The sequence below is a fragment of the Dermacentor andersoni genome, chromosome 2 (assembly GCF_023375885.2).
Source record: "Dermacentor andersoni chromosome 2, qqDerAnde1_hic_scaffold, whole genome shotgun sequence".
In the NCBI taxonomy this organism is placed as follows: Eukaryota; Metazoa; Arthropoda; class Arachnida; order Ixodida; family Ixodidae; genus Dermacentor; species Dermacentor andersoni.
In genome coordinates, this window is record NC_092815.1 from 202,141,639 (window position 1) to 202,163,853 (window position 22,215).

General features: G+C 49.0%; 2 protein-coding genes across 8 annotated transcripts in view; one reads left to right on the plus strand and one right to left on the minus strand.

The window, feature by feature from the left end:
• Positions 1–22,215, minus strand: part of Nipped-A (Transcription-associated protein Nipped-A) — a 361,163-nt gene that overhangs the window by 112,276 nt on the left and 226,672 nt on the right. For all 7 annotated transcript variants that reach the window (XM_055075904.1, XM_055075900.1, XM_055075899.1 and 4 more), the window contains 3 exons: positions 11,777–12,127; positions 4,143–4,436; positions 3,006–3,269 (listed from right to left, as the gene is read on the minus strand). In XM_055075904.1, the coding sequence (XP_054931879.1) occupies positions 3,006–3,269; positions 4,143–4,436; positions 11,777–12,127 (909 nt within the window). The remainder of the gene's footprint in view (positions 1–3,005; positions 3,270–4,142; positions 4,437–11,776; positions 12,128–22,215) is intronic.
• On the plus strand, positions 4,478–7,875 carry LOC140216180 (piggyBac transposable element-derived protein 4-like). Its single transcript, XM_072286591.1, has 3 exons — positions 4,478–4,529; positions 5,412–5,515; positions 6,058–7,875. The coding sequence occupies exons 1-3, from the start codon at positions 4,478–4,480 to the stop codon at positions 7,711–7,713; spliced, it is 1,812 nt and encodes a 603-aa protein (XP_072142692.1). The 3' UTR covers positions 7,714–7,875.

Below are 22,215 nucleotides of genomic sequence, written 5' to 3' on the forward strand. Positions count from 1 at the left end.
CCATTGAAAATGCCTATTTTCGGCATGCTGTAGGATGATTTTCAAGGAATAATGGTAGCTCGTAATGCCTGACTGCGGTATTTACTCGATTCTGACGCATGGCTTTTTTTGCCCCAAGCATTCGTGGCAGTCATATGCTTTGCCGCACAATGTGGCTGCATTGCAGCTAGCCCATGTTCTCTATGTCTTTCGAAACCAATATCTTCTAACTATGGGCCATTGATGTTAAAGGAATATGCTGGTTGAGTAATGGCCACACGTACATTGGCTTATTAAGGTGAAAGCCTTAGAGGGCTTATGGGATGAAAAATCCGAGTTTTTTGCATTCTTGCAGCAGTTTTGCGCACCTTAGTTGCCTTTTTGGTCATCGTGCGTCCATCCGTCGTGCAGAGGCAGGTTACGGCGCATTCAAAACGTCCGCTCATGTCTCTCGTTGCGCAACCTCTTTATTAGCGAGAGTTGGAGCTGAAAGCCGCAGTTGAACATTTGACCCGAAAACTTCTGCTCCGCCAATGTCGCGTTGCCGTCACGAGCACACGCGGTCGCACCTTCACCATCGCTCGCGGTCGCGCCTTCATGACATCACTCACGGTCGCGCCTTCACCGCCATTCGCTGTCGTGTCTTCACAACATCGCTTGCGGACGCGCCTTCACCGTCGCTCGCAGACGCGTAGGTGTTCTGTGGTCGTGTCGTCAACACCGCACGTGGGAGCGCTTTCCCAGTCACCCACATGCGCCGGTCGTGCCTTGTCAACAAGCTCGGCAGCATCCACTTCTACGAGTAGTTTGCGTGGTCTTCCGTACATGTGGGCCGTTCAGAACTTCATTCCTTTGGGGCTCATCACAGAAAGCGTGCGTTAAGCTGCCACTATCGTCAATCACGTTGATCGGAATGCACAGCTTGCTGCTGCGCAAATGCACGTGCAAGAGGTTCGTCAGCAATTCAAATCTACAACAGCCAACAGGAGCGCGCCCTGTGCCCCACGCGACTGCTATGCCCAATCGCAATGCCTCATTTGCCTTTCTTTCGCTAGCGTTTGCTGGTTTATTTATTGGTGGAGAAATGCGTCGCTCCACCTATCTTGAGCTCCGATCTCTCCTCTTTATGATGATACAGTGAAACCGCGTTAAACCGTAGTTGGCCGGAGTTCGGAAAAGGTACGTACTAAACGGTAGTACTGTTTAACTGAATAGCATGAGATAGCCCACTTACCTGTCGAAAACGGAACTCAGAGAGAGTGCGATGAAAGGGGAAAAAAACATGCAGTATTTATTCACTTCGTGCGACAAAAGCGTTATTTTTGTTTGATGCCGCAGCGGCCTAGCACGACGACGATAGCGGCCTCAAACTTATTGAAGCTGCGTGCCAGCTTTTCAGCCAGCTCCCTCTTCTCGGCAAACACTCGCATGGCAGATTCCTCGTTGGTGTTACGTATTCTCCGTGCACGTGCGCAGTAGTGCTGCAGAAGTCGCGGGGGCGCCTTTTTCATTGCCGGTGCCGGAGTTTGGAATAATTTAAATTTGGAATAGAGTTACGTTATCGCGCCCCTATTGTCGTCGCGACAATTGCATTCATGAGGCTGACGTAACGCGCAGCTTATGCCACTGTCGGGCCTGAATCGCCCGTGTTATCGCTTTCCGTGTCGTCCTCGTCACTGTCGCTAGTCGACACTTCGGCAGCAACACAGGCAACGATGACGAAAAGTCGAACCTCGTAGCCGACATATCTTCGCGGTCGCAGCAGCGCTGCCGAGCAACTTCTTTGCATTCCAAATGCCAGACACTGTAGTCAACAGCAGATCCCTGTTGCGTGCCAGCGCTGACTTCTTCGTGTCACGTTCGATAGTACAGACGATGTCTAATTTTTCTTCTATGCTGAGCACCCGGCGTCTTCGTTATCCGAGCTTCGCAACGACGCGAGTCCTAGCTTGCACGACGCCATAACGGTCTCTGGCACCGCGTCCACCGCATCGAAATGATGTTGATGTTGATGTGGCTTCACGCGTAAACGCACAGGGCGCTTGGAGGCCATTGTTCCAATCTCCGAGGCGTGTTGTTCTGCCGGGCCGCCCGATGGAGACGGCGCAGCGCCGTGTTTGCGCGACGAAAAGTTGAAACGCTACGTTTTAACCGATGCATACGCAATAAGCTGGTACGGTTTATGCGGGTACGAAACACATTATGTTCAATGGCCGCTGAGTCGGGGATTTGACTTTACTACTTTTAAAACGAAACTACTGTTTAAGCGGGTACGGTTTAACGAGGTTTTACTGTACCAAGATGCCGGTGCTGCGCCAACGGATAGCCAGGCGATGCGCGGTGCGACGGGGCCTTCCGAAGCCTGATTTCTTAGCAATTTTTGATGACAGCACTCTACGAAAGTGCTGTTTTCTCGATTTCTACCTCGTATTATGTTATAATATTTCACCACGAGGTAAATAAAGGTCCGTGGAATGCAAAAAAATAAATAAATAAGAAAATCGAAAATTTTGACATTTTGACCACTTCAATTGCCACGTCCCCCCTTAAGCCCAACACTCACTTGGTTCCGCTTGAAATAAGAAGCACGCCTCCGACTCTGGCAATAAGATATAAAATGTAATCTGCAAAGTTTGCCTTACCAAAATAGAAATTTATTTAGGCTTATGGTCAATCATTCTCAATCTTAGCCGTCTCTTTATACTGTGTACACACACCAGAGCATGTTGCTGTCCTTGCGGTAACACGATTCAATCCACTCTGACACAGTCACAAACGAGATGATGGAAATTTTTTTTTAGAAGTGGTGCTCTTTTTCTTTTCTTTCTTCGTTTCTTTCTTTCTTTTTTTTTTGCTATTGACAAAGGCAATACATGCATGCAGTGTACATGGGCTCCATTCAGATGAAAGTGCAGAACAAGATGTATCTGTTAAACAGTGGAAAAGATAACGCGGTTTTTCGGTGCAACTCTGGTCCTGAAACACCTCATTGCACCGAGGTTTGACTCCCAAGCGCCAGCCCCCACCTCAGTGTCGGTCGGCTCTTCCTTGAGCGCAGTGGCCGGGCAGGTGGTGGCAATGTCTTCCAGCGACTGCAGCCCAGCCGTGGCTGCAGGCAGCAGGCTGGCCGGCTGAGCACTGCGCAGGGGGGCGTTGACGACGGCCGTGCCCAGCACCAGCTCTATGCACTGCTTGATCCAAAAGTGGGGGCCGATTGTCTCCCAGTTCTGGGAGCACACGATGAACAGTAGCCGCTCGTGCAAGCGCCGCCGCAGGCTGCTGTCAAACACCTGCGAGTCGCGCCGGAAGGACAAACGGGCCGTGAATTCAAGCTGGCAGGGCAACGCTTTCGAGCATAGCAATCCGCGAGGTTCAGCACCCAACGAAACGGCAGTCTGTTAATGTTAGGAATGCAACGGAGTTACTCAACAAGGAATACACGGTTTCACGACCACTACCTCTCTAAATGCAACCACTTACATATTAACCTTTGGCCATACACACCGGAGGAGTTATTCACGAGTGATCCCCTTGTGGGGATACAATCCCTTTCGCAATATTTCCTGTGACTTGGCACTAGGTGCGTTAGGGTGCACAGCCACCAATATTGCTGGCACTGTACCAAGCTTGCTACCTTCGTGGAGAGCCAGGAATTCTGTCTGCCGTATGTCTGCCGTAACTGGGCACGTGCCCAGTGCCCAGTTGTGCAAAATGTTGTGAAGGTGTGTGCTTGAGAATAGCGCCCCAGGTGTGCCATCTAGAGCACCACTAATAATAAAGAAATCTAGTGACCCCATGACTGACTTTACATAAAGTTAATTACATACTGATAAATTACATAAAGTCAATTACATAAAGCTGTGTACAGTCAGTCCAAACCCGACAAGTATGGCTTAACAAATTAATTTGCTAGCATGCTCGACACAAATATACAGTAGACGCCCCATAAAACGAATTCGGTCAGGCTGAAGTACTCATAAAGCTGTCGGATTTCTCAGATCTCTCTGTGCCTTGGATTGCTGCTTGCAACGCCAAATCTAAATGCTCAAGCAGGGTGACACCATGCGTCACCTGTGAACACGGAATTAATCAGAGAATGCACAATTTGAAAGGCCCTACTCTGTAGCTGAAATTTCTTGTACGTATACTCCGCCTCGACGCACCTCAAAAAACTTTGCTCGGATTGCCGGCTGGACACATCGTAGGCCAGCCATGAAAGCCGGCTCTAGCTTGGCAGTGAGCTCCGTGCCCTTGAGGGTCTCGTCTCGGTACACGTGATTGACGAGCTCCAGAAACTGGCCATTCAGCTCGAGCTCGTCGGGGAAGCGCTTCTCCATGAACTGCATCATCTTCACGAGCAGGATTGACTTCTCGCGCAATGTCGGTGACTGGTTCACTGCAAACGGGGATTTGCTCTTCACCCAGTCCTCCACCATTTTGGTGATGGCACGGAGAACCTGCACGTCAAAGGCGTATGGTTACATTTTGCCTAAAGGACATGGAGTCTACAGCATCAAAAGCAAAGCCTAAGTGCTTGTTTGCCTCACAAGGTGGGTCATGAGGATGGTTGAACAAACTAAATTAAGTTTCCATCAGTGACACATCAAAGAGAAACAAATGTAATCAATAAAATTAGGGGTGTGCAAATACCGTATAGTGGACTTCGAATTGAATATCAAATCGAATAAAGAAGAAAAAGAAAATGTAATATCAAATCGACTATCGAATATCACAAATGTCTTCATAAAATGTAATGCTTACAAGTTTAGGGCAAGGAAATATGGTGCTGCACATACTCGTGAGTGTTCAAGCATTGCATAACAAGATTGTAGCAAGCTATCAGTAACTTAGACGCATAGAAATCGAGACATACAGTACGGTCTACTCTTACTACAGGAAACACCAGATTAGTATGCCTTAACTGATTACAGCACAGTTCTAGCATAGGAACGCATGGAAAATATTCATTCTTTTATCAACAGAACTTGTGTTGAATAGAATCAAGTGCTTTTTTTTCCTCTGAAACTAGAACTCGTGACATTCTGTAGTACTGAATATCAATGAGGTTCTCAGTTTAATAGTGGACCTGTGTTTTGGATTCAATGTTTTATTTATTGCACAGAAAGTTTTTCTCCTCAGTTTGTAAAATACAGAAGGGCTAAACCAACTTTACGGCAGTTGGGATCTCATAAGGCCAATCTGTGCAACAGATGAAATGACCACACATCATGTGATTCGATCAGCGCTTTGCACCTAGCTGGCACAGACAGTAAAGAGCAGGCACCGTCCGTGCTGTTTCATTGTCAGGTTCGGCATGATTTGCCACCTGTCAAACAATCTGAAATCTGGAGGGTCACGGAAAGTTAGCGCAACGCTCGCTATCCCTCCCCCCTTCTCTCATTCATATGCCATTCTTTGCGTTTGTCTGCAAGGCGATTTGTCAGCTTTCCGATTGTTGCACAGCTTCTGCGAACAGGTCTGCGTCAATTCGGCACAGCTCAGGCCCAATGGCCAAGGCAGTGTGACCGTGACGAAAGTTTGCTGCAGGCTGTTGCGGAATGCTTGTCACTAATAAAGTCGTTCGGGTGGCTCAGGCAGTTGCAGCGACGTGAAGTTCGTAGCCACGTATCCAACACGATTGCAAGCCCATCGGCGGTTAACTCTTTCGGGACCGCGGTCCGGATATCGTGCAAAAATGCACGATCGAATTGCGCGCGCTCTCAAACGCAAAATTTTCGCGGTGGAACCCGTGTCGCCATCTAGTGGGGTAGTTTCACATCTCTAGTTTTTGTTTTTGTGCAATTCGCCTCTCTCGCGGCAGGCGGCGACGTAGGAGAGATTTTAATCTTGGCCGCGGCGGCGGCGGAGATTGAGAAGCATGGCGTCGACATCGCGTCAGGCCGCGCAAAGAAAGAAGCGTCTGTCGCGCGATTCAGCTGCTTCAACTGCGGATTTTTCCGATACAACGAGTAGCGAAGAGTCCGAAGATGAATTCTCGAGCTCTGATTTCAGTTCAGAGAGTGATTCAGCGTCGCAATCACCTGGACCGTCAACAAGTGTCCGAAGGTGAGTATTTAGTTTCGCTTTCCGCCCGCTCTTGAGTACTTACGCGGGATCACTATATGTTCTCAATTTTTTTCTGTGTTTGGTAGGGTTTCCACAACCTACGGGAACGACGTCCTGCCCCTGCGGCAGAAGCGTATTCAGTTTTCTCCCAAGCGGGAACCTGGTGTGCATCTGACCGAAGATGTGGGTGTGGCACTCCGAAGCACCACAAAGAGATTTCTCACCGCCCTGGACTTCTTTTTCCTTTTTTTCTCGGCCGATGTTATCCAGACTGTTTGCGACAACACCAATAAATATGCCTACACGAAGATCTTGGAGAAGCCCACTCATGCCCGTCCCGATGGGTCTTGGGAAGAGGTCACTACAAGTGAAATGAGAAAGTTCATTGGCCTCATAATCTACATGGGCATCTTGAAAGCACCGCGAATCAAGCTTTACTGGAATGTGGGAAGCATCTATAGTGGTCTGCTGCCACCACGAATTATGCCGCGGCGTCGCTTCATAGCACTGCTTGCGATGCTACATGTCGCCGACTTGGACGATGCAACTCAGATGTCGAAAGGAAAGCTTCGCTTCGTGTGGTGGCTTCTGCAGCACATGAATAAAGTGTCGGCAAAGCTATTTCAGCCTCATCGAGACCTCTCTGTGGATGAGCGTATGGTGAAGTCGAAAGGGAGATCAGGGATACGGCAGTACATCAAGGATAAAGTGACCAAGTGGGGCTATAAGCTTTGGGTTCTTGCAGACCCGGTCACCGGGTATACAGTGCAGTTTGCTGTATACACAGGCAAGCGCGAGCAGCCAGGGCCCCACGGGTTGGCTTTCGATGTAGTTTGCCAGCTGTGTGCAGAACACTTTGATCAGGGCTACAAAATTTTTATGGATAATTTTTACACCTCGACACACCTGTTCAGTCACCTCCTCGATCGGAAAACATTGGCTTGCGGCACTACGCGAAAAGACCGCCGCGGATTCCCTGTTGAATTGAAAGACACGCGCTGGGAAAAGAAAGCTCAACGAGGTGAAATTAGATGGTTGCGCGACCAAGAAATTCTCTATCTTCAATGGAAAGACCGACGCGTAGTGAACATGATGAGCACGATGCACACAGCCAACGAGACAGTCACTGCAAAAAGAAGACAAAGAAGTGGAAGTACCTGGACCCAAATTTCTATCCCAAAGCCTTTGCTAATTCACGAATACAATTCTGGAATGATTGGAGTAGACAAATCAGATCAAATGATTGGCTACTACAATGTACTGATGCGCAGTGTCCGCTGGTGGAAGACTCTCTTCTTCCACTGCATCGACGTAGCATGCGTGAATAGTTTCATACTATTCCAAGAATATAGGAAATTACATCCAGACGTCCCTGAGCTGGCCAGAAATGCTTCCTTTGACCATTTAGCTTTCAGGGAGGAACTGGTGCAACAGCTTCTTCATCTTGAAGGAGCCAAGCAAACTCGTGCTCCTCCACCACCACCTGCAAAGCCTCCACTTCACAAGCCCCAAAAAGTGGAGAGACGCAAAAATTGTAAACTTTGCTATCGACAAACCAAGAATGAGGTCAAGACTACTGTTTTCTGCAGTGACTGCAACGCACATTTGTGCTTCAATGCTTCGCGGAACTGCTTCCTTGAGTGGCACAGAGAGGGTGCACAGAAGTGAGGGGTGAACAGTGGTGTGAGAAATCACACACACAAAAAAAATGTACATAAGCCTGCAAAGTTTTTTTGCCTCAAAGTTGTCATAGAGGTATTTTAGCACATTTTGTATATTCTGGAATTTTTTTAGTGCTGCTTTTTACTTTCATATGCAACAATTTCCAACTTTTTTTTGTTTACTTGAAGAAAAAATTTGCATATTGAGATTTTTTTTTCTGTTATGTATATTATTTAGTCATTTCAATTTTTCTACAATAAAAGTCCAATCACTTAGCTTCATTTTGATGCATATGTCAACAAGATAGCGCAAAAATTTCATTGAATAAAAAAATATTTTCTAGCAAGTATCAGAATTGCCTTCTTTTGGGCGGTCCCGAAAGAGTTAATTGGCCCAATCTTTGCACTTCATGAAAAATGTGCTGCTTTTGTGCTGTCCCCTCTGTCTGTGTTGTGTTACGTGTCGCGTTATCATTTTGACGGGTCCAGTTGACTTGGACTAACTTTGTGCTGGCAATGGAGGCCCTGGCCAACGTGATGCCGTTCTGCAAAGTTCAGCGTTCGGGCGCTGTGCGCGCGAACCCTGTAGCGGACTGGCATCAGGAAGCACAGTGACTCAAAGTTTGCTACTGCATCAGTGAGAATGGCCCGTCTATGGTGCACTCTGTGCTCCTTTTATGCTGGAAATAAGTGAAATGCTCACTTGGAAAAATTGAGCACGAGGGGCTCCACGGTGCATACATGTGGCACTGCGCGGGTCTCTACGTCAAATATATGTGTTATTTGAAATAATCTAACAGTAGAAATCTGAATCACCCTTCGAATTATTCAAGTGCTCACTATTCGAATTGTTTGATATTAGAGTATTAACAGGCTGCTCATGGCTGCCATCTTTGCGACACATGGTATGGCGGCCTCTCTCTTACGATGCCATTTGAAGAATCACATCGGTCTCTTTTGGTAGCTAACCAGTGACAAGACTAGCTTTACATTTACACGGCAGGCACGAAAGTGCCATGGCTGGTTGCGTGCATCTGCGCAGACAGCAGATGAGTGAGAGAGAGGGGGGTAGGGGAGCGAGTGTCGCGCAAGCTTGCCATGAAGATTTAAAAATCCTTGACACGTGGGTAATTACGTCACACCTGACAATGATACCGTGAGGCGAGTGCCTCCTCTTCACCGTTGGCGCTGGCTACGTGTGGAATGGTGATCGAGTCACGTGATGTGCAGTCCTTTTATCTGTCATGCAGACTGGCCTTACCCACCTGCTGTAAAGTGTTCTGTAAACCGATCTTGTGTTGCTCTTTATTTAATAGGGCTTAAGGGGGGACGCGGCCCTCGAAAACCGAAAAATCGCGAAAAGGTAGATTTTTGAAAAACAATATTTTTGGGTTATACAGTAAAAGCTCGTTAATTCGAAATTTCGGATAATTCGAATTAGTTGCCGCAGTCCGTCCCACAATGTATTGAAAGCAATATGTAACACATCCCGCTAATTCACACTGAAATCCGCACCGCCACCGATAATTCGAACTCCGCATCATCGTGGATGGGGAGAGTGCTAGTGCGCGGGCGCACGCTGTCGTCGCCGCGCGGGTCGCGCAGCTTTTGCTTTTTCGATCAGCGGTAACACCCTCGCCGCGCGCCATGTTCTTTGCGTACGAGCGTGCGAGGGTGAGCCGGCGAACGCGGCTCAATCTCGCGTGCGCAAGAGGGGAAGGTGGGGCGGAGCGCGCCCTCCCTTGTCGCGCGCGAGGCAGTGGGGTGAGGCGAGGGAGGGGCCGGGGGACGATCTTCGGCGGCTGAGGCGGCTGCTGCTTACGGCGCGGCCATGCGGCCGCCGCATCTTGAAAGCGATCTGCGACGTGGCCAAAGTGCGCGCCCGCGTGGGCCTCGTCTTCAAAGCGATCTGCGATGTTTGCAGAGTGCGCGTATTGCCGGTAGCTTCATATGCGATGTGCTTGCTACGTTTCGTTCGCGTTAAAGCGAGGGCTGTACGAACGTCAATTCGCTCGCTGCTACTGCTGCGTGCCCTCACTCCAGCGTATTTCAGCGAGTTTCCGCGGTCATCGAGCGAGATGCGTTGAAGCTCACTTGTGCGCGCGTGACACAGTGCTTGTTAATTTAGTTAGTAAGCGAATGCTTACAAGTTTATACGGCCGATAAAACTATTATCCTTACTTCGTATAGCTATCTACTAATTTTCTATCGCAACCGATGCTTCGCTTATCGCACGAGACGGAGTCTTTTTTTTTCTACGCCCCAGTCAGCGCGACGAACGTGCGGATGGAGCAAGAGCCATCTCGACGTCGGGCGCGTCGGACCGCGCTGGCCGCGTCCGGTTACGTTGGCTGCGCCATAGCTTCGAAGTATAGACGTTGTTCACGCCAACGTGACGTAGCGTGTGCGCGCGTGCTCACGCCACGTCAGACTATATACGCGCCTTAACCGAGCGATTTTTTTCTCTGACTTTCATTAGTTCGAATTTTGTATAATTCGAATTTTCATAGCATCCCCGCGGAATTCGAATTAACGAGCTTTTACTGTATGTCTCATAAACTACCTGTTCTGTAATTATAAGCACCTAATTCAACCTCAAAGTAAAAAAAAAAAATGGAACTTTTGAGGCCACCGCAGCCCACAAAACACGGGCAAATGCCGAAATGAAGTCAAACTTTGCGCACGCGCCATTCCCGGCCCATGCAGCGTGCGCGCTCCATCTTGGTGTCGTTTTGACAGTGAATTCTTTGTCTCTGTTTTGCCGCTTTGCAAAATGGCATTGTCGGTACAGTAGAGGTGTTATTGGCATTTTCGCGCGATGCGATGCAGAGCGCTGATTGGCCGAAGCAGCACGTTCAAATCCCGCGGCCTAATACGTGCCTGCCGTTCGCTGCTGCGCAGGCGGCGGTGGCGGCTGCTCTCTTCGATGCCGTGCCCACCACGCTCGCGTCGTTGTTGCCCCTTGCTCCGTCCGCCTCAACAGACGCCTGCTTGTGAGCTGCTCATTGCCTTGCGCTATCTTTTAAGATTATTTTCTCTGCTTATTTTCTCTCTAGTTCTTTGCTGCACGCGATGCCGGCAACGAAGCCCAAGACAGTGCAGATCTTCGGTGCGTGGAAGCACGATATGCGACTTGCACGAGCATCGAAATTCTGATCTTCCGCAGCGAGTGCCGACTGCGTAGACGCTTTCAGCAGCGGAATTGTGCTGTTGGCTCTCGCCAGTAGAAAATCCGACACACTGAGTGTGCCTGAGGCCGTAAGAGCTAATTAGAAGCACCGCAGGAGCTGTCTAATAAAAAACACAAGTGTTCAACTTTAAGGCCTGTTTTCTCGGAATGGATATTTTCGCTAGTAGTGGTGCTGGGGAAGGCAATATCTCAAGAACCGCTCTTTAGATTTGTGTGCCGTTTTTTTTATTCTGTTCCTGAGTGACTTTGCCAGGGGGTAAGAGGCTTCTTTTTTTAAAAGCTGGTGCAGTTAACTTATAATAAGCAATTAATTTTTGATGAATGTGATCATTACTGTCTACATCAAATTCAATGTTATGTTAAAATTTTTTGGAGAGGAAATTAAAGAAAAGGGCTTTGTAGCCCCCTGGAATATCTATCAAGGGATCATCACAGTGAATGTCAGCTTTCTCCAATATCCTGGCATTTATTCAGGCTCTTCCTCAGCCATACACATGAACAACCCAGTTAGACCTCAATAACTCTGGAACTAATGAACACATCTTCATGAAACTTTGCTGTTCCTCATAGTTCGGTGGTGTGAACATACCCTGAAAGTTTCATCCGGATATCTTAAAATATAAAAAGTTCTGTCTCCAGGGTAGCCTCCCCCCTTAAGCAAGCTCTTGCTAAACAAAAAATCTAACTAAAACACAGGCTTGAATTTAGACTACTTACTTCTAGCGACACCATGACAGCTTAACAATAAACAAGGACTACAGTCAAACCTCATTATTTACTACATTATCAAGTAAACAAAGTCTGTCATACGTCTGAAAGATGCTTCAGTGGAATACGTTAGTGACCCCTTATGAGATGAGCAGTTGCCCCGAGCCATCACCTTGACATCGGGCGACTTCTCGATGAGGCCAACCAAGATGGCCCCGATGAAGGCCTTGCGCATCTCCTGGCCCATGACGCCGACGCGGTTTTTGACCAGGTCCAGGCTCAGGATGAGCAACTCCGTGCCCATGGAGCTGGACTCCTGGCCACCCGCGCCACCGCCGATGCCGCCTGGCGACAGGTGCTCTCGTGCCATCTTCTGCAGCACGTGCATGAAGGGCGTGATGAGCCGGTCAATGTAGCACGGGTGGTTGACGCAAGCTGCCTTCAGGATCATGAGGCAGCCAAACAGAGTAGACGGTGGCGCCGCCGGTGACTTCTCGTACGATGTCAGGCCCTCGTACACAACCTGCGGGCCAACGTGTGCACAGTACGCATAAAGAAGCTCCATTCAACAGTTGTTTTGCTAGCTGGTCGGCACTGAAACTACACACATTATCCCAATGCAAACAATGACACCTAGCTGGATATTGCTCAAGATATTTGATTATAGTGTATGTGGACGTACCTGACTGCATTATTAAACATGGCCCTATGTATGGCGCCACGTGAAATGATGAGAATCACACCTAGATTTGACAAACAGTCACAGTAGCATTGAGGGGGGAGGGGGGGGCAATCAAGGCAGCACATATCAAAACTAGGGGCGTGCAAATACAGTTAAACCTTGATGTAACTACGTTGTACTTGCAGCAAAAAAAAATTGTTAAATTGCAAATTTTGTTAATTCGAGGTAGTAAAGTTTCAGCGATAAAAACAACTTTGCAAACTATCCTGGTTGATAGTATTTTGTCAGTAAGCACTTATAAACAAATCACAAGGTCGGGCCATGATTGTGCAGTTGTGAGCACCAGTGTGTGTGGTGGAGATTGCGCCGAGAGCAATGCATGAATGTAGTTCGCGCCATCTGAGATTTGTGTGCTTTGCATCATGTGGTAGCATAAATCTGGGACGCCATGGCCAACCATCCTTAGTGCTTGCAGACGTTCTCAGATGGCGCCCATAAACTAAAAGCACAAATGTAAAAAGACAAAAAAATTTGTCCGGAGCAAAAAATAAAAAATAAAAATAAACCAGTATTCCCAAAAAGGCTTGATGGCGACAGCAAAGAGACTGCACACAATGTAAAGTCTTGTTTTATGCGTGTCATGCGTGCTCAGGCAAACATGAACAAATCTCACTCGATGACTACGAACTCATTGTCACAATGCGAGCGAACGCTTCGCACAGTGTCTCGGAAACTTGAGATTACGTGATCAACTGCCAACATTAGATGCCCAGGAACAAAAAGCACATCAAGACACCAATGGTTTTGGCGCGTGTCCCATATATGGACACGTGCAAAGAGACATGCGAGCTAGGGAACGTCGGCAAGGGTGAGTACCACTTTTTCCACAGTGACAGAGGGAGTACAGTGCAGTCCACTTATAACGATATCGAGAAAGACGAAAAATATGATCGTTATAACCGATGATCGCTATATCTGGACTGCAGTTATCAAAAAAAAAAAAATTACACGCGTTTGCGCTCTTTACCTTTGCAGCTCTGAACTCGAATTCGCTACTTGCTCTAAAGAATAGATGATGTAGACAGTAGGCCGTGAAAAACAAACTTTATTTCTAGCGCTAATGAGTATGTCAAGGGTTAGGCGCGCCGAAATAGTCCGAAATCTGCACTTGCTTTTGCGGCAGCTTCAGCTTCACAACTGCGGTGTGCATGGATTCCAGCTGCTGCGCGAACACTGGCGGCAATCTTTTAGCATGCACAAAATCAATTAAGGAGTCGATCGACGACAGTGCACTTTGCGTGGACATCGTGGTCGGGGTCAAGGAGCCACTGTCGATCTTGTTGTCACTGTCGCTGATGCCGTCGCCACCGTCGCACAACTTTGCGTCTGTCAAGACAGCACATCTTCGGCGATCGCCTCGTCGGTAACCTCATCGCAGAACGAGGCAGCACTGTCTGCAGTCAAAAACTCCTCCTTCGACACACCACCTGTGTCACCAGTAGGAACGAGCTCCCAGAGCTCGGTTATGTCAGCGACTTCCACCGGGTCGGTCTCAGCGGGTTGGGGAAGTTCGTCCTTACGCACAAAGCCCGCCTTCTTGAAGCAATTGGTGATGAACCATTGGTAAAGCACCTCTTCAACATCGGCGTACAAAGGGTCTCTAACCCCTTTTCCGCTGATCGGAATGGCCGCTGATAGCGCCTGCCTTCACAATCGCGGTGCTCCCAGTTTTCAAGATGGTTGATATCGTTAACTGGACGAGCTCATACTTCTTCACGAGGGCGCTCACCTTGAAGCCGCATCGAGAGTCCTGCAATATATCCATCTTCGTGTCAAGCGACACAGCTTTGCGCTTTGTCGGCGCCATCTTCGAACTGGGTTGAACCGTTGGTTGCACGCTGCTTCGGTGGCGACAGCCTGCTATCGCGAGAGAGACGCCGGATGATAGTGATCTAAGGAAAGCAAGAGACGCGGGACGGGCGCCGCCGCGCCGCATTGCTTGTCGCTTCTTTTTTTCTTTCTCTCTCTTTCGGAGCGACTGTGGCCGACGCGCATGAAGCAGCTAGCGCCATCTTGTGGCGCGCTGCGCCAACGTTGGCAGCGCCTACTCGTGCGCGGGCGGGGCGAGACGCGCTGCGCGGTAATGGCGGCAGATACGAACTTACAGAGGTAAACATCGCCTCGCCTCGACATCGTTCGTTTCAGGGAACTAAGCAACGCAAACGTTACGATTATTTGGCACGGAAAACGCCGTCCAGACTGCAAAATTTTGATCGTTATATCCGATATGCGGTGAATAACCTATCGTTATAAATGGTTTTTTTCCCCATAGACCTAATGCATAAAATGACACTCTCATGTCGACCCATCGTTATAACCGATATATTGTTATATGTGGTATCGTTATAAGTGGACTGCACTGTAGCACCACTTCCTGGCATAGCTTATAGGTCTCTTGCGCGTAACCTACACACATCCACCCCAGCTCGCAAGCAAACTTCTACCCACTCTATCGCCAGTGTATCAAGAAGAAGTGAATGGGTGCATTGGTGAACCAATGCGCCAAAGCATGGGTGACGGCAAACACACCGACAGCTCACAAATGTTTGAAGCTCAACGTTTCGTGACGGTCCATAGAGTAAGCAAGTGACTAGTGATAATATGACTTTGCTGCAAGTTATCACAAAGTGCGGAACACCTACATTACAAGCCCTGTCCACATCAAGAACAAGTTTATTACAACTGAGCACACCCGTGGGCAATTTGGCAGGAAATAAGCAGACAGTGACTGCACGGAGGAACTTTACTGGGTCAGAAACATGACAAGCTGCTGCCTCGAAGTGTTTGCCAAATAAACAACGGACAGCAAAACATGCTTGTCTTGAAATGTATTGCTTGAAATACATTTCTAGCCCTGCTTCTAGAACAAATGCCACATGTGCTGCTCACACCAATTGGGCAAGGCTTAAGCTCATGCTTTGCCCATCATAGTCGGCGAGAACACCGACTATGATGAAGATCTGGCACACACCGGACACGGAGGATACATGAGATGACAAAGGTCTGTAAGAACGCTCCTTTCTGTTTGTGCACAGCCATAGGTTAGGGTTGCCTGACTTTCGAGTAGAACGTGCCAAGGACTGACATGGCGGGCAATAAGGTCTTGTTTAGTCACTGTTAGGCAGGTGGCATAGTTGCTGGTGTCTCTTCATGGTGTTGTAGTTTACATGAGTTTTGTTTCAAGTTTGGGGTAATTAAAATCTGTTTGCTGTGCTGCTCTGCGTCTCCCAACCCCATCTCTCCTAACATCCGCACGCCCCGAGATCGGTGACACACGACAGAGGGACTTCGCGTGCATCATGGGGCACGACGATTTTGTAGCGAGTGTCGGCTGGCTGCAGCGTTTCAAGGAGCGCCACGACAACGTCGGCATTGTCAGCGGGCAAGCGCAGTCTGTCGACCACGAAGCTACAGTGGCATGGGTGGAGACAAACGGACAGCTGCTAGAAAAACACAGTGCCAAGGATTCGTTCAACGCAGATGAGACAGCCCTGTTCTACCAGATGCTGCAGCAAAAAACCTTGGCCCTCAAAGGTGAACACTAGCAGGGCGGTAAGCAGAGCAAGGTCGACGTAACAGTGTTGCTTTGTGCCAACATGGATGGGTCGGAAAAGGTGCCAGCCCTTTTCCAACCCATCGGAAAAAAAGGTTGGCAAAAGTGCGTCACCGCGATGGTTCAAAGACAAACGAAAGCTTCAAGTGAGTTATGTGTCCAACCGTAAGGCTTGGATGCCACGCAGCCTCTTTTTCGAGATTAAGTGTGCTCTCTTTAAGGGGGGAGGAGGGGATCAGAATTAACTTTTTTGTTTCTTGACAGAAAGGGCTGAAATTTGGCACACACACTGCACATTGCAATAAAGAGACAATTCTAAAATTTCATTAGGATATCTTAATTAGTTTTTGTTTTATAAGAATTTATAAGTTCCTTGCTTGTGGAAAGCTTGGCACAGTAACGAAACATGATAGGGAGCTGAAAATACTTTGCATGTTTGCCCAGATGTATAATCTACATCAAGACAGTGTTCGATTTTATTTTAGTGCGCTAATAATTTTTTGCTCAACATAACATGCACATGACTGTGCTTCACTGCATGGACCCATGTAGTAATTGTGAAATAAATAATGGAAAGATAAAGAAACATTTCAAGACTGTCTTTAAGTACAGCACAGCTTGTGGATCACAGCAAAACAAACTGGACCAAAATCGGTCGAGCCATTGTTGTGCTACGCTTTCCACGAGCGAGGTGATTGACAAAAAAATGCGATTGAGAAAACTGGCTGCAAAGTTTTAAAAGCACTGCAAATTTATTAAAAAGCACCAGGGCTGTAATATTTTGAATCATTGCTGTCAGGCATCTTCTTACACCTTTGCCTCTTTATTTGGTGGGCTGTGGATGCCTTCTTCAGGCGTTCTTTACCCTTTTCTTGCGCTGTTTGGAGTAGTGCATGACCACCATTTTCACTGCCAGGCCAAGCCTGGTATCGCAATGTACAGTCGCCGACCGATTTTTCGGACTCCGAAAATTCGGACATGCCCGATTATTCGGTCAGCTTCGCGGCACCGCCATTCTCCCCATACACCATAATGTATAACAACTGCCGAAAGTTCGGACACCTTGCAACCTCTCGTCTGATTTTTCGGACACTTCTTGAGCCAACTCGATCGAGATCACCGTGCACCGACTCTGACAGGTGCATGGTTCGACTTGCTGAACGCCATTTTTGTTTTGAACGGAGCTTCCTTGCAGCCCCACGAAGTGGCGCTACTAAAAATCTCCGCTCATCATCATCGTTTCTGCCTGGTTCGATAGAGTGGCTCTGCAGCAGTTCCGGTTTCAGCTTAGTAAGCCATGTCAAGACAATCCAGCAGCTGATTTGTTTCTTTGCGCACGACGCTGCGAGCAGGCCACGTTCTTTCGTTTGTGTGACTGGCGTCGGCACGGTGGTGTTTGCTTTGTGTGCTGTGTCGAGGCTTCGGTGATCCAACGCAGCATACGGAAACATCGCGTCAAGTCTCTAATGGCGCCGACAGTGCCCGCGCAGACTTCGCTGGGGAATGCCGGCAAGCGGGTGCCGGGAGGCCTAAAATTTATCGCCTTCCAATGTGCTCCATACTGACGCGGAAAATATTCTGCCGAGACGTGCGCAGTGGTTGCATTGCGACTCCGGACACCGTCTCATTTGACAGTTTCACAGGTGCTGACACTGCTGTACTGACGTGCGCAGAACTCGACGACGGCGAGATCATTCGTCAGGTTTCTGCTGCACCACCGGACGATGACTCTCGAGTCGGAAGATGACGCACCATGTGCTACGCTGCCGTCGCATGCGGAGTGTGTACAAGCAGTGACTGTGCTTTCAGCCGCCTGTAGTGACCGTACGACCCTCTCCGAGATTCAGGCTTATCTGAATGCGCGTAAACGGAATAGCGTGCAATGGCGCATTCACGATTTCTTCAAGCCTACTGCCGATCCCGAATAAGTGCGTGGAAATAAAGGATTTCATTTTTTTTTTCCTTAATCTGCTTTTTCGGACACCTGTTTATTCGGACATTTCTGCAGTCCCCGTGAGGTCCGAATAAACGGTCGGCGACTGTACACCCACAGAACGCTGTTGGCATCTTGGGCACAGAGCTTTAGCGATCAAAGAGTTCATCGCGGAAACAGGCATAATAATGAACTCGCAGTCACAGGGGCCTAAATTTGTTCTTGGCATTGCTGCTTCCGCTCAGTCGCGGACACTGTGCGAAGGGAGTCGCGAACGCTACATGCCTGCGCTTCTGCAGTCACCGCTGACACAAAACGCGGCTCGAGGTGCGTCTGAATCGTGCGACGATTCGTCTGGTGAGCCTTGAGTCACCATACAGTATGTAGCTCGTCGACGGTTGGGGCTCACTCGCAGGCTGCGTGTCCCTGTCGCACGATGCATCGGAAACGCACACCGTCTCTGCCGGCGATGGAGACCTTCGACCCGCGTCGCCTCCAACAACGCGATCTCGGTTGCTGACTCGCGCGGCCGTACGCACAGGTCTGTTGGCAGCCTCTGTTGGCACGTCTTCCGGTGGCTTAGTTGTCAGTATCGATGTCGCAGGGCGATTGTCGGCTTCGCTTCTGGAATAGCATGGTGCAAGATAACGCGGCACGTTATCCGCGTGTTCAGTCGGGTTCTCCGCTTCTCCCGCTGGCCGCCGTCTTTTTCTCGCCGTAGGAGGCTTGCGCTTTTGTTTTCCGAAGGCATGCTTCATTTAAAAGTTCTTTTCAAACGAGCGATGATCCATCACTGACCTGGGAGCTTTCATAAATCCGAATTCTGAGAGTGTCAAGCGAAGAAAGACACCGGCATGGTTTTCAAAGCAGACAACTGCCGTCAGCTGTGGTTGCCAGCTTGCCCGCTGCTGCAGCAGCAACCAATGGCGAGACGCCTTTCAGTACAGCAACCAATCGGAGGCCCGCTTTCATCGCAGGGCCCGTGTGACCGCCTCTAGCAGACCCGCGCTTCTTTTGTGTTTGTGCGTTTGTTACAAGATGGTGACGACCGAAGAATACAGAAACGGAATGGCGAAACTTCGAGCGTTCGAACGATACCAAGATGGCGGCGTTCGGTGGCGGGAAAGACGAGTTAGGGCTCCGCGAACTGCGGTGATTTTACGCGATTTAAAGCTGTTTTGTCGCCCTACGCACTGATAAATTAATTTTTTTCGGGCACTTTTAGTGCGTTTTCAGTCAAACCATTTTGATACAATGTAGATTAGGCATTGCAGATACCGAATCGCGTCGTTGCCAAAAATCAATCTTTTTTGCGATTTTCGCGATCTGATCCCCGCGTCCCCCCTTAAACATGTGTGCGAGAGCAAAAGATTCTAGTCTCTTCAAAAAACTGCAGCATGGCTATACGATCACAGGACTGCACAGCAGCATAATTGGGGATGCGATTCTTATGCGTGAGAAAGCAAAAGCCCTAATTTTCAAGAGAAAAGTTGTGGGTGTGCTTCTTGTGCGAGTGCGTTCATTATACTAGTATACAGTAGAACCCCGCTGTTACGTTCCTCACTGCTGCGTTTTCCCGGCTGCTACGTCGCTTTCATCCGGTCCCGGCATAGCTTCCATAGGATCCGATGTATAAGGAACCCCGCTGTTACGTAGAAGCTGTGAAAACGTTCCCGCATGATGCGTCGCAACCCGAACCCGCCTGGGCTAAAGTAGGCAACGCGCTCCAACCGCCATTTTGGCTTTTGACGAGTTTTGACCGGGCTTGGCTATGGAACTGGCTGCAAAAAGCCGCACGCCAGTTCGGGAGGCCGCCACTAGGTGGCCATTCGTGAAAAATGCTCTCACTATCATCACTGTGATTACGGTCACCGCATGGTTTGTTGGACGGCTCGACTCACGGAGGAAGGAAACTCGGGAGAGGCGCTGACGTCACCCTTTGCGAAGCTGTAGCTAAAGGGAAGCCGGAAGTTGGTGTTGCTCATGGCGTTGCTCCGCCTATCGGGCCAGCTCTCCTCTCTTGTTTACATTTCTTGCGAAACCAAGCCGCGCTGCGCGCAACCGGGCTGCTCGGACGCGCGTGCTCCACAGCAATACTAAACAATCGTTAGCACGTTAGCATGATTACGCCAAAGAGGGCAACATTTCCCGCGGATATTCCTTCGTCCGTTGCCATTGCCGTGGCGCGGTGACGACGAGGAGCACGAGCCGCATGATGCCGGGGAGTTGCCAAATGCTAGCTTTGGAGAAGCCGTCGCAGCTCTGGACCTCCTCCGCAGGTACGTCGCACCTCACAGCGACGCTGACAGCAATGCGGCCTTCCAGGCTATTGAGAAACGTGGGATGATTTCTAGCGAGCGAAAGAAACGGCAAGCCACCATTCTAGATTTCTTTTTAAGTTCTAAGCGCACTCTGTGGAAATAAATTGTCTATAGTTGAAGCTGCACATTTTTCATTCATTTTCGGAGCTTTCCTCTCTGTTGTGTTTTCCCGGCTGTTACGTTTTTTTTCCTCGGTCCGGTGAAAAACGTATGAACGGGGTTCCACTGTATATGGCATATTGACACGTGTATTGTTTATCTTTATCGGGCGGCCAGGTATCACCACCTAACAAATGTTATCGTACAGCGCAGGACGCGCTTGCATGTACAGTCGCCGACCGTTTATTCGGACCTCACGGGGACTGCGGAAATGTCCGAATAAACAGGTGTCCGAAAAAGCAGACTAAGAAAAAAAAAAAAAAATCCTTTATTTCCACGCACTTATTCGGGCTCGGCAGTAGGCTTGAAGAAATCGTGAATGCGCCGTTGCACGCTGTTCCGTTTACGCGCAATCAGATATGCCTGAATCTCGGAGAGGGTCGTACGGCCACTACAGGCGGCTGAAAGCACAGTCACTGTTTGTGCACGCTCCGTATGCGACGGCAGCGTAGCACATGGTGCGTCATCTTCCGACTCGGAGTCATCGTCCGGCGGTGCAGCAGAAACCTGACGAATGATCTCGCCGTCGTCGAGTTCTGCGCATGTCAGTACAGCAGTGTCAGCACCTGTGAAACTGTCAAATGAGACGGTGTCCAGAATCGCAATGCAACCACTGCGCAGGTCTCGGCAGAACATTTTCCGCGTCAGTAGGGAGCACATTGGAAGGCGACAAATATTAGGCCTCCCGGCACCCACTTGCCGGCATTCCCCAGCGAAGTCTGCGCGGGCACTGTCGGCGCCATTAGACACCTGACGCGATGTTTCCGTATGCCGCGTTGGATCACCGGAACCTCGACACAGCACACAAAGCAAACACCACCGTGCCGACACCAGTCGCACAAACGAAAAACTCGGCCTGCTCGCAGCGTCATGCGCGAAGAAACAAATCAGCTGCTGGATTGTCTTGACATGGCTTACTAAGCTGAAACCGGAACTGCTGTAGAGCCACTCTATAGAACCAGTCAGAAACGATGATGATGAGCGGGGATTTCCAATAGCGCCACTTTGTGGGGCAGCAAGGAGGCTTTGTTCAAAACAAAAACGGCGTTCAGCAAGTCGAACTATGCGCCGGCCATAGTTGGTGCATGATGCTCTCGATTGAGTTGGCTCAAGGAGTGTCCGAAAAATCAGATGAGAGGTTGCAACGTGTCCGAACTTTCGGCAGTTGTTATACATGATGGTCTATGGGGAGAATGGCGGTGCCGCGAAGCTGACCGAATAATCGGGCATGTCCGAATTTTTGGAGTCCGGAAAATCGGTCGGCGACTATATCGGAAGTTTCTGGAATGTTATCGATGGTTCCATCCGCTGTCTGTCACCGAACCTTGTGTAATCTGATTGCATGTATGCGCGACGCGAATGGTGCAGAACTTTGTGAAAGACAAGTGGGTCCCAGCGATTACTCTGGAACATTTGGCGACTTATGTATAAAAGGAGACGCGCTTGACCCGCTGATCAGATTTTCGCCGACCGCCAACTGTGTTCACCGCTATCGTTGTGCTGTGTAACTTGCTTTTGAGGGCACAAGTTCACCCAATAAAGATTTAGTTGCTCCATTTACAGTTTTGCTACTGTGCGTCCCAGTTACGACTAGGTGACAATATTCTCACATTAAAGGAAAACAACTGAAGGGGCTTGCTGCACAAGTTAAGCTGCAGAAGTAAAAAAAAAATAAGAGGTGTAGAAGCCCTGCTTGCATGAGGCAGAAGGCAAAGGAAAAATACAAGAAAATGTTTTTGCAGTTCTTTTCTAAGCAACGACCATACATAGCAAACAGTACACCACTATTACATTTCGGCTGGGTGTGAGTGCAGCTTTTACCTTGCTTATTTGTTACCCATGCACCACCATGCCCAATCTTCAGCTTATTACAGTAAACCCTCGTTAACTCGAAGTTGTAAAA

Coding starts and splice junctions, on each gene's coding strand:
- LOC140216180 (XM_072286591.1), top strand. CDS start 4,478: ATGGAGTCTACAGCATCAAAAGCAAAGCCTAAGTGCTTGTTTGCCTCA. Junction 4,530..5,411: donor GTGCTTGTTTGCCTCACAAG/GTGGGTCATGAG, acceptor TTTGTCTGCAAG/GCGATTTGTCAGCTTTCCGA. Junction 5,516..6,057: donor GCAGTGTGACCGTGACGAAA/GTTTGCTGCAGG, acceptor GTGAGTATTTAG/TTTCGCTTTCCGCCCGCTCT.